The 12471-nt window shown below is 40.9% G+C and overlaps 1 protein-coding gene across 1 annotated transcript in view; it reads left to right on the top strand.

Moving 5' to 3' along the window:
* The window catches only part of PTPRQ (protein tyrosine phosphatase receptor type Q), a 536318-nt gene that overhangs the window by 100770 nt on the left and 423077 nt on the right, over positions 1-12471 (top strand). Inside the window, exon 6 of the mRNA XM_069762319.1 lies at positions 8392-8564. Within this exon, the coding sequence (XP_069618420.1) occupies positions 8392-8564 (173 nt within the window). The remainder of the gene's footprint in view (positions 1-8391; positions 8565-12471) is intronic.

Genomic DNA, 12471 nt, shown 5'->3' with positions numbered 1-12471 from the left:
CCGTGATTAATTAATTTGACACCCAAATCATTTCACTCCAGTGCTGGCAATTGGGGACATGCAATTGCCAACCAATAATAACCCAGATAGGTTTAATGGGAAAAATGTCTGGCGATGCTTCAGGCCATGGTATCACATTTTAGCTATGTAGACGGCTCACAGTAGCATCAGCAACGCATGGTCTGGCATTGTTTAGTTGAAAAACGGCTTCTGGTACACTTTGGAGAAATGGCTATAGCACTGGTTTCATTACCAAATCAATATAATACTGAGCTGGTAATGTACCATATATACTCCTGTATAAGCCGACCAGAGTATAAGCCGAGACACCTAATTTTGTCTCAAAAAACTGGGAAAACTTATTGACTCGAGTACAAGCTGGATATGCATTGTCCCCTAATCCCTATTCTGGTAAGCATAGTTCCTCATCCCCATCCTTGTATCCATGGCTCCTTATTCCAATCTTTGTATGCATTGCCCCTGATTCCCATCCTTGTATGCATGGCTCCTTATTCCCATTCTTGACTGCATGGTTCCTCATCCCCATCATTGTATGTATGGCTCCCATGAGAAAAGCATTAAAAAAAATCCTACTTACCTTCCTTGCGCACCCTCACAGCATCTTGTTACGGTGTCAACTGCTCCTGAGGCCTGGCAATCATGTGTCCCCACTCATTAAGGTATGTAGTGCAGCGCTTACTGAATGTGTTGGGGGACACTTGCTTGGCAACGGGTTTAAGGCACACAAGAATGTTTTCTTGCTTAAACAGTCCATGCAGTTTATTTAGACTCAGCATAAACCACTGTATGCCATGTTACACATGACAGAACTACCACATAGTCCATATCACTTCATAGTACATGGCTTTAAATCACAGTCACTAAACATGCCGGACTTCTCTTTGTCCAGTTACCATGGGCGACCACATGCTGTGCCAATGTCTCTTTCACAGTTTTACTCCATGACACACAACATTAGATTTCAGTCTCTAAACATGCTGGACCTCACTACGTTCACTAACCATGGGTGACAGCACAGTTCATTAACTGACCCTCGTCAGTGCACACAGTCTCCCCATACTCTGGGTTACCTTCCAGGAACTCCGCTCCACACGCTGACTTCTTGTCAGTTCTTGGTTCCTGGGAACTGGGATCACTGTCCCGGATGATGACTTGCTACACAGTCCAAACCTGACAGTTCCAGACGCTCAGAAGATCGGTAGCTTCCCCAATGCAGTTAGCCATACATTGGCTAACCCTGTGCTCTTCAGGAATCTGGTCCACTCACAGGACTTTCCAACACACCGAGACCTGTACTCTTTCATGACCTTACAACACAGATCATGTGACCCAAGCCACAGTCACATTATGTAGCTGAAACCACCCCCATAGGTGGGAGGTGTGTGTGGCTAGCCAGTCCTGCCAAGCTCTCCGGCTAACCCTGTAAACCTCCTGTGTAAACAAAAACAAGGCTCGTGGAACTACAGGTCCCAGAGCAACATTTCAGGCTTACAGCGCAGAGTACCTCCTCCTCTGCGACACATACCGGTCATTTACAACAATGTCGGCCACTGTCTCACAGGTAATGAATATTAACCTCTCTCCACACCTATGGGAGTGGAGAGAGGTGAATATTCATTACCTTAATGAGCGGGCATCCGTGATAGCCCGACAGCTGCTGGAAGCCGGCTGCTGTGGCTGTATATGAGAAATTAATATTCATTTCCAGTGAAGTGAATATTTGTTTCTCTTTAGTAGCGGGCACAGGCTTTAGCCACAGCCTCCTGCTCCTGCCTCCTGTGACCCGCTGCTCCATCGCTTCCCCTTCGTAAACTGGGACAATGACTCGTGTATAAGCCGAGGGGGGTATTTTCAGCACAAAAAAAATGTGCTGAAAAACTTGGCTTGTACACGAGTATATACAGTACCTGGGATGAAGACTAGAGGGATTCACCTTTTCTACATTATGGTACTCCACACCATAATATCAGCTATTATCCAGGGAGATAGTGGATTATATCCGCGCTGCCAGACAACTTAGAATACAAAATATGGTTAAGGGATGATGGCGGTTTATTCTAGGCGTTTTGATGTCATCAGGACTTCTTCTTGAGGAAATACCACACTGTCTTTGTGGTATTTCCTCAAGAAGAAGTTCTGATGACTTCCCTGGATAATAGCTGTAATTAGGTCGCTTGCCGACCTGTGGATCTGCAGCAGCTGACATACAAGCCTTGTTTCTACACTACCAGGTGAGCAGTTTTTGATCAAAATTACACATTGTATAACATGGGATAAGACCCTATTTGCGCTCCTTGTTTTCCTACAGTTTGCACTACTAACACCATAATCTCAGAAATAGGACCCACATGATGTTTGCCTATGAAGACCTGAGGGTGTTTTCCATGTGGTCTCCATGGAATGGCGCAATAGATGCTGCAATGAAGGCCTACTGTCTTAGACCCGCTTTTGTCTTGTAATTATGGCCGGTGATTGGTCTGGAGACCACATGGGCAATGTGATGAAGATACCTTTACAAGGGAATGAGTCAATGGTCCTAGTCCCGGGATTGTGATGTGGAGTGTGCAGTAGCTGGCATGTCAGAGATTCCTGAGACAACCACTAATAACATACACCATTTTGGATAAATTGATTTGTTTTTAAATTGTTGTTATATTGTTTTCCATCATTTGCATATGATTAACCTTTGCATCTATCCTGTGATTTCCATAATTCCATGACTTTTCCTTCTTGGTGGCCCAATTTCAATGTTGAGGAGTGTATAAATCAAAACTAAATCACACTGGCGCTCACCACTAGGTGAGTTGACTAACACGGGAAAAGAGTTTGTGGAGAAGGGAGAGCCCCCAGCTGCTGGAATCTAAATAGAATATGTCCCAATCCTGCAAACGAATGAAGATTAAATACCACAGTATATGATGCCGCGCTTGGGGTAAACTATCCAAGGTGTCTAAGTCAAGAATAAACTGGTGGATCTGGTTGCTTAATTCCCTACTTCAATCATTAAGCTGGATATTACTCTTGTGAATAAAAAACATAATGCCTGGTGTGCAAAAGAATTATAATGATAAAAGCCACCCCTTAATGTTCTGCAAATGACATAGGTATATGCGGTGTTAGCGCTTACCCTAATTGCGGTGAATGTCCGTCTGTGTCACAAGGTCCACGGAGATTTATCTGGCTGTGTGGTAATGGATATCCCCGGCCGAAGGTGTCCTTTTTTCAGCTGTATCCAAAGACGCCCTTGGCCGGGGCTCCTCTGGTGTTGCACAGCTGAGGTGCTCGCCGTCCTACCATTAGCAAGGAGCAGCCTATATCCAACCCTCTGCATATCCATTACCGCACAGCCAGACGAAACTCCGTGGATCTTGTGACACGGACGGACATTCACCGCAATTAGGGTAAGCGCTAACACCGCATATACCTACAGTGGGGCAAAAAAGTATTTAGTCAGTCAGCAATAGTGCAAGTTCCACCACTTAAAAAGATGAGAGGCGTCTGTAATTTACATCATAGGTAGACCTCAACTATGGGAGACAAACTGAGAAAAAAAAATCCCGAAAATCACATTGTCTGTTTTTTTTATCATTTTATTTGCATATTATGGTGGAAAATAAGTATTTGGTCAGAAACAAACAATCAAGATTTCTGGCTCTCACAGACCTGTAACTTCTTCTTTAAGAGTCTCCTCTTTCCTCCACTCATTACCTGTAGTAATGGCACCTGTTTAAACTTGTTATCAGTATAAAAAGACACCTGTGCACACCCTCAAACAGTCTGACTCCAAACTCCACTATGGTGAAGACCAAAGAGCTGTCAAAGGACACCAGAAACAAAATTGTAGCCCTGCACCAGGCTGGGAAGACTGAATCTGCAATAGCCAACCAGCTTGGAGTGAAGAAATCAACAGTGGGAGCAATAATTAGAAAATGGAAGACATACAAGACCACTGATAATCTCCCTCGATCTGGGGCTCCACGCAAAATCCCACCCCGTGGGGTCAGAATGATCACAAGAACGGTGAGCAAAAATCCCAGAACCACGCGGGGGGACCTAGTGAATGAACTGCAGAGAGCTGGGACCAATGTAACAAGGCCTACCATAAGTAACACACTACGCCACCATGGACTCAGATCCTGCAGTGCCAGACGTGTCCCACTGCTTAAGCCAGTACATGTCCGGGCCCGTCTGAAGTTTGCTAGAGAGCATTTGGATGATCCAGAGGAGTTTTGGGAGAATGTCCTATGGTCTGATGAAACCAAACTGGAACTGTTTGGTAGAAACACAACTTGTCGTGTTTGGAGGAAAAAGAATACTGAGTTGCATCCATCAAACACCATACCTACTGTAAAGCATGGTGGTGGAAACATCATGCTTTGGGGCTGTTTCTCTGCAAAGGGGCCAGGACGACTGATCCGGGTACATGAAAGAATGAATGGGGCCATGTATCGTGAGATTTTGAGTGCAAACCTCCTTCCATCAGTAAGGGCATTGAAGATGAAACGTGGATGGGTCTTTCAACATGACAATGATCCAAAGCACACCTCCAGGGCAACGAAGGAGTGGCTTCGTAAGAAGCATTTCAAGGTCCTGGAGTGGCCTAGCCAGTCTCCAGATCTCAACCCTATAGAAAACCTTTGGAGGGAGTTGAAAGTCCGTGCTGCCAAGCGAAAAGCCAAAAACATCACTGCTCTAGAGGAGATCTGCATGGAGGAATGGGCCAACATACCACCAACAGTGTGTGGCAACCTTGTGAAGACTTACAGAAAACGTTTGACCTCTGTCATTGCCAACAAAGGATATATTACAAAGTATTGAGATGAAATTTTGTTTCTGACCAAATACTTATTTTCCACCATAATATGCAAATAAATTGTTAAAAAAACAGACAATGTGATTTTCTGGATTTTTTTTCTCAGTTTGTCTCCCATAGTTGAGGTCTACCTATGATGTAAATTACAGACGCCTCTCATCTTTTTAAGTGGTGGAACTTGCACTATTGCTGACTGACTAAATACTTTTTTGCCCCACTGTATGTCATTTGCAGAACATTAACGGGTGGCTTTTATCATTGTAACTCTTTTGCACACCAGGCATTATGTTTTTTTATTCACAAGAGTAATATCCAGCTTAATGATTGAAGTAGGGAATTAAGCAACCAGATCCACCAGTTTATTCTTGACTTAGACACCTCGGATAGTTTACCCCCAAGCGCGGCATCATATGCTGTGGTATATAAATCAAAACTAGTATTACAAGATCACTTGAGATAACATGGAGTTCTTTCACCTGTATAAATGAACTTGACTAGTAACCTTTTGTTTTTTATGGCCCCTGACCTTCCTGGTGACTTCTCATAAACGTATAATTTACACTAGGAGGTCATTTTTCCAGATATAAACATGGATATATCAGTGTAATTTTGGTAACCAATATTTGTATGTATCCTTTACACCAGGCTTCCCATTGTTTGTCTGGTGACATAATAGTGTGATTTTGACCTTTCTACACTACTGTGGTGATTAGCATTGACACCTCTGTTTCCCCTAGCAAGGTGCAGGTTGGAACTTAACACTTAGCAGCTTGTATAGAGGGCTAGTTTAGGCCTACTGTACTTGTGATCTCTTAATTAAGTGTCAATAGCCTGTGAACAAATAAAAGACCTCTAATTGTTCTGATTAGGACCTGTGAAGTTATATCCTCCTACTGCAGCATTACATCTACATTAATTGCTGCGGGAAATCATGATTACATGCAGTAGTTTTTAGTATGAAAAATTGTGCAAAAAGAAAAAAATGCTGCTAATGCACACTGGCATCTGAAAGATCTTTTAATGACATGAATCCTGTACTTATTGTAACAATAGTGCCCATACACTCAAATCAAGTATGGCTGCTTTATGTAGATACTGAGAGTACATCCATTCTCCAGAGTGGGCTGTGAACCTAGGGAGACATAGGAGAAAACTTCCTGAACAGAACATATGGAGATGTGTAAGGAGTAGGACACTTGTTACCCACATTTTTCCTCCATGCTGAGATCTCACAGAGACAAAAGTGTAAAAGTTAGAGCGCTGTATCCCATCCTAATCCTACCCCATTTTGAACAATGCTTGATACAATTTGTTTGGACAATTGATATGAGATGATTCCCACATTAATATGCTTGTTAGCTAAATGAGATTCTTAGGAACACATAAATGACAGGATATATTTCAGCACTGTAATAATGTAGTATATAGCGCAAACAATCTAAGAGGATATATAGTTTAACTCCATTATGGCAACTAAAAAATAAAGTAAAAAAGAAAGTTATGAAAATAGAAAAAAAAATAGAAAAACATTCCAGCAGTTTAAATCATGCTCCTTTGACATTCAAATATAAATACATATATTAAAAAAATAAACATATTTGACACCGTTACATCCATAAAAGCTCAACTTTCAAAATATGAAATTATTTAAACACAGAATGAAGAATAAAATGAAAACACCACACTTCCTCCAAAGTATGCAATAAAAATCGATCAAAACATCGTATGTGCCTGAAAATGTTGTGAATATAATCTACAGCTCAGTTGACAAGCCCGAAACAGTGACAATTTTTTTACCATTTTATAACATTGAATTTTTTTCACATTTTTTAAAACATTATATGGTAAAATGAGTGGCGTAACTACAACTTATCCCACCAAAAAAACACCCTATGTTAATGGAAAAATTAAAAAAGTTTGGAAGAACAGAAAGGGAAAACTAAAATTGAAAACGAAAAATGCAAAAATGAAAATTTCAAGTTCTTGAGAGGGTAACAAATATCACAATGTAATAAATAATGATGGTGTAATCTGTGATTTATTAATATATTGATAATGTAACTACTAGCTGACAGGATTAAAGGGAACATGTCATGTCCAATAACACTGTTAATGTGGAGATATGGGGTCAAACTACAGGTTAAAAGTTATGAATGAACCCAGTCGTAGTACTAATGCACTGGTAGAGCCGGCTGCCAGTCAGTGCCATGGCATGCATACAACTTCCGCTGTCAGTGCTGTGAGATGTGACAGTACTTACTCTGGGCATGCCTGCATGACTGAAAGCCTGCAGGTCCTGGAGGAAACAAAGTTCATTTTCTCCCGGGTGACACACTTACAATACTGCGGCTAAGCACCTTCAAAATGTGATTAGCCTGCAGACTAACCCTATATCTGCAGGTTATTAGTGTTATTAGACCTGACAGGTTCCCTTTAAAAGACTGATTACTTTGCATCAATTTGATGTTACCTCAATATTAATTTATTTATATAATAGTTCAGTTACGTAGGCACGTGGAAGATTTTGGTTTTGTTGCTTTGAGGCTAAATTCACACCTTATAAGCGGGGCACGACTGACATGCAGTATATGCCCAGAATATCTTGTTTTGTGAGAATGTCCTCATAGACATTAATGGTAAAACATATGTAAACAGATTGTCCTTTTACTTTACATTACACTTGTGTTTGTAAGTATGATAATTTCCGTTCCTTCTCCTACTTTGGTTTTTCCCCATCCTCCACTCCCGATGCATTCCTCTGTATATGTGAGTGAAGTTACCCTTGTTTGTGTTGCCTTGTTTGTCGGGTTGGTGTACTGCGGTGCACAGTAGCACCCCTCTTCTCTGGGTGGGGGAAGGGTACAGACAGAGGGCAGATACAGGAGATAAGGCAAGGTATGTGCCCCCGGCATCTTCACCTTCAGAAGTAACCCGGGAAATAGGTCAAGCTAGGGCACCTCGTAGTGTTAGGGGCAGGGAAGGAGCCCCTGGTCTCGGGTCATCTGACAAATGAGTCGGGACAGCATGCCTTGGCACTATGAATAACAGCTTGCTTCCAACATATGCTCTGCACTGTGAGCGGTGGCTGTAAGCCCAGCCAGTTTGATTAGCAACTTGTTTTGCAAAGCTGCAGGGGCATGCTTACAGTCATCGCTCACCGTATAATGAGGTGGTTACACAGAAGCGTAATACAATCTTCCTGCAGATCCACAGACTATACAAAGTGAGCACAAGCCACTGTGCCAAATGGTGGGAAAAAAATTTCAGCATGCACTACTTTTGACCAGAATAATCCATGCAATATAAAGACAGCTCCTACACCCATCTGCAATGCGGACAAGTACACAGAGCTGCACGTGGAGGTAGTCACAGCCACAATTTGTAGCCACAAATGTCCCAATTTCCAATATGGCTGTCTGAACCCAGCCTAACTAGACAATTACTAGTAATAAAAGTGTTCTAGATGTGTAGGTTGGAAGAAGCTTTAGGGACATGACATATACATTGGCTAATTACTGTATGTTTTCTATCACTTTCTTTTCTATATATATTTCAAGTACCCAGCGCTGTATCTGATTTAAATGCAAAAGAAGTGGAAGCCAACTTTATAACAGTGAGCTGGAGAAGACCACAGCAACCAAATGGCATCATTACCCAATACAGGGTTAGGGCATTTGTAAAAGAAACAGCAGCAGCCATTGAAAATACAATTCTCACTGGAAAATATAAGGTAGTGTGTTTTTTTCTGTTCTTTAAATTTTACACTTATCTTTTTGCATTGAACAATTAGTAATCACTTATTGCCTTGTGAGTGTTTTCTCACTTTGCCTGATCTACATGTCTTCTGTGGGATAAGAAGGCGACTCCTTTCCTTTCATTTACACCTACTTGGTATAGCTCAACACCTACAAGTGTTTCCTGTTTTTACTTCAATTAAAGGAGTGCTGATAAGATTGTTGTAGGCATCAAAGTTAAAATCAAAGACAAAACATAAACCAAGAATTGTTTTCTTCAGAAACACACATCACTTGTACGACGGTCATTCATTTTAGGTAGAACTACATTATATAGAGCATTAAATGAAAACTGACCACATATCTCCATTGTACAAACTGTATCTGTCACTAATTCGGGAAGTTAGACTAATAGGCTAGACTTCTGAAGTTTTCCTATTAGTGTATTACTGACAGGGAAAGTATATAAAGCAACTGTCTACCATTTTGATCTGATTTGTCAACTACATTCACATTGCATGTTGGTGATACTGTATATCTGACAGTATATGTCTGCAAATCAAAATACAGGTGTGTCTTTCCTTAGCTTTCTTCTAAGCTCGAGATATCTACATTTTAGTAGATGAAATGACTAGCTTTGAAAAGGAAAGAGATATACCTTGGTACCGTGTTAGCCAGTAGATAGAAAAATATTTAGAATTGAGAGTCCTCAGTGGTTGATACCTTTTAATGGCCAACTGAAAAGATGGTAATAAATTGCAAGCTTTCGAGACTACACAGGTCTCTTCATCAGGCAAAGACCTTTACCTGATGAAGAGACCTGTGTAGTCTCGAAAGCTTGCAATTTATTACCATCTTTTCAGTTGGCCATTAAAAGGTATCAACTACTGAGGACTCTCAATTCTAAATATTTTTCTAGCTTTGAAAAACAAGTCATGGAGACTGGCAATTTTCATGCTTATCTTGATGAGGGACTATGTTGGAGTCAGACGCTCCTGATTAATTAGGAGTTACACATCCCCTTAATGAATCAGGAGCATCTGACAAGTGGCGTGAGCCTCCACAAATCTTATTACAGTCAGTAAGTGTATTAGGGAACACCACAGCTTATCATGAAGTAGATGAGGTGTGGCACCGTGCCACCGGTCTCCCCCAGCTTCATCCATTTTGGCAGTGGTGGGCAAAACTTTTGTGAAAATGTTAAAAGTAGGAAAATGTTTGCACAGCTCTGAGTTGCATGAACATTTTGAAAGCTTTTTAGATTTGAATTCTGGCATAAAAGTTTTGATAAACCGGAACCTAATTTATTTTTCAAAGCTAGTCAACTGGTATCACTTGTCTTCAAGATATCTTGAGATACAAGGGAAGTTCTGAAAAGACATATCTTTATTAAATGGTGTAACTTTAAGGAATGTGAAGGCAGCAGAGCGACCAGGTCCTTGTGACTGAGGTGGACCCTGTTGCCACCTGCCACATGATAAGACACCGGAGTTATAACGAACACATGATAAATATGGCAACATTGTTCTAGATTTTGCAAGATTTGTGTGAGATAATTGTTTGCCAAAAGAGTATCTGTTTCTCATGTTTGTCTAGTTTTTAACTGGATACATTTTTTTTGGGGGGGTGAAGTTACTTCATTTTATATACCAAAAAGGAATATACAACCCTTTTGTGTGATAGAAGACAATGAAAATACAGATACAGTTATCATATGTAAAGTGCAATAGCTGTATTTGTTTGCAGGATTGGTTGCTATAAGCAGATAATACCCATAGTAAGTCTTTTTTTGTATGGATTCATATGTAATTACATATTACATATGTAATTGAGATTTTTGTTTGCTTCTCCATTGTATGTCTGCTGGCAGATTATGGCCAGACTCAGTGGAATTAACTTATCAAATAATGTCACTGGGACAGGTTTGACACTTTATAACAACCATCATTAATTTAAGTCATGCCTGTTTGGGCTCCTGCACATGATCGCATTTTTGGTCCAAGTGTGATCGTACATGACAAATGTAACATTTTCCATGCTTGCAGTTGATTACCTGGTCTCCTTGAGTGTGACAAAGCCACCAACCACTTTAAATACTCTCTCTGATAGCATACAGGGGGCCTAATATAACAGTTTTCCCATGCCAAACTTGGCCAATTCTTGCTAGTGGTCCAATCTGAGGATCCAGAAGTTCACGGGATTGTGGGTAATGGTTCTGGCTGGATAAAGAACAGCCGATGCATATCTGTTTACTGAAGTGCATCAGGTTTGTGCAATGACTGATATAACAGCAGGTCCATCACATCAAATAGACTATAACTGTTGCTGCTACCGCCTGTTTAGGACTTTAGTGACAGTGCAGCTATCAGCCACTTAGAAATTTAGCTGGGTATTGGTGATAGTATAAATTACATCGTCAATCTTTATATTAACCATCTTTATTGTATCAGTTTAGGCCTTGCATTAGTATCTGATAGGCAATACTGGACCTTTTGGTGTCAGATGAGCTGTTGGATAGACTTGCACACAGAACTTTGAAATAGGATTTACACTACCGTTCAAAAGTTTAGGGTCACTTAGAAATTTCCTTATTTTTTAAAGAAAAGCACAGTTTTTTCCAATGAAGCTAAAATTAAATGATTCAGAAATACACTCTTTACATTGTTAATGTGGTAAATGACTATTCTAGCTGCAAACGTCTGGTTTGTAATGCGATATCTTCATAGGTGTATAGAGGCCCATTTCCAACAACCATCACTCCAGTGTTCTTATGGCACTTTATGCTTGCTGACTGTGTAAGAAGGCTAATGGATGGTTAGAATACCCTTGAAAACCCTTGTGCAAGTATGTTATCACAGCTGAAAACAGTTTGGCTGATTAGAGAACCTACAAACCTGACCTTTCTTTGAGCTAGTTGAGAATCTGGAGCATTACATTTGTTGGATCCACTAAACTCTCAAAATAGCCAGAATAAAAGAACTTTCATGTGAAACTCGTCAGTCTATTCTTGTTCTTAGAAATTAAGGCTATTCCATGCGAGAAGTTGCCAAGAAATTGGAGATTTCTTACAACGGTGTGCACTACTCCCTTCAGAGGAGAGCACAAACAGGCTCTAACCAGAGTAGAAAGAGAAGTGTGAGGCCCCGCTGCACAACTGAGCAACAAGACAAGTACACTAGAGTCTGTAGTTTGAAAAATCGACGCCTCACAGGTCCTCAACTGGCAGCTTCATTAAATAGTACACGCAAAACACCAGTGTCAACGTCTACAATGAAGAGGTGACTCCAGGATGCTGGCATTCAGTGCAGAGTGGCAAAGAAAAAGCCATATCTGAGACTGGCTAATAAAAGGAAAAGATTAATATAATTAAAAGAACACAGAAATTGGACAGAGGAAGACTGGAAAAAAGTGTTATGGACAGACAAATCCAAGTTTGAGGTGTTTGGATCACACAGAAGAACATTTGTGAGTCTCAGAACAACTGAAAAGATGCTGGAAGCGTTTCTGACACCATCTGTCAAGCATGGTGGAGGTAATGTGATGGTCTAGGGTTGCTTTGGTGCTGGTAAAGTGGGAGATTTGTACATGGTAAAAGGGATTTTGAATAAGGAAGGCTATCACTTATTTTGCAACTCCATGCCATACCCTGTGGACAGCGCTTGATTGGAGCCAATTTCATCCTACAACAGGACAATGACCCAAAGCACACCTCCAAATTTTGCAACAACTATTTAGGGAAGAAGCTGGCAGCTGGTATTCTATCTGTAATGGAGTGGCCAGCGCAGTCACCAGATCTCAACCCCATTGAGCTGTTGTGGGAGCAGCTTGACCGTATGGTACACAAAATGTGCCCATCAAGCCAAACCAACTTGTGAGAGGGACTTCTGGAGGAATGGGGTGATA

This window comes from Ranitomeya imitator, chromosome 4 (genome assembly GCF_032444005.1).
Source record: "Ranitomeya imitator isolate aRanImi1 chromosome 4, aRanImi1.pri, whole genome shotgun sequence".
Taxonomy (NCBI): domain Eukaryota; kingdom Metazoa; phylum Chordata; class Amphibia; order Anura; family Dendrobatidae; genus Ranitomeya; species Ranitomeya imitator.
Note: the sequence above shows the minus strand (reverse complement) of the source record. Positions and strands in the feature narration are given on the sequence as shown.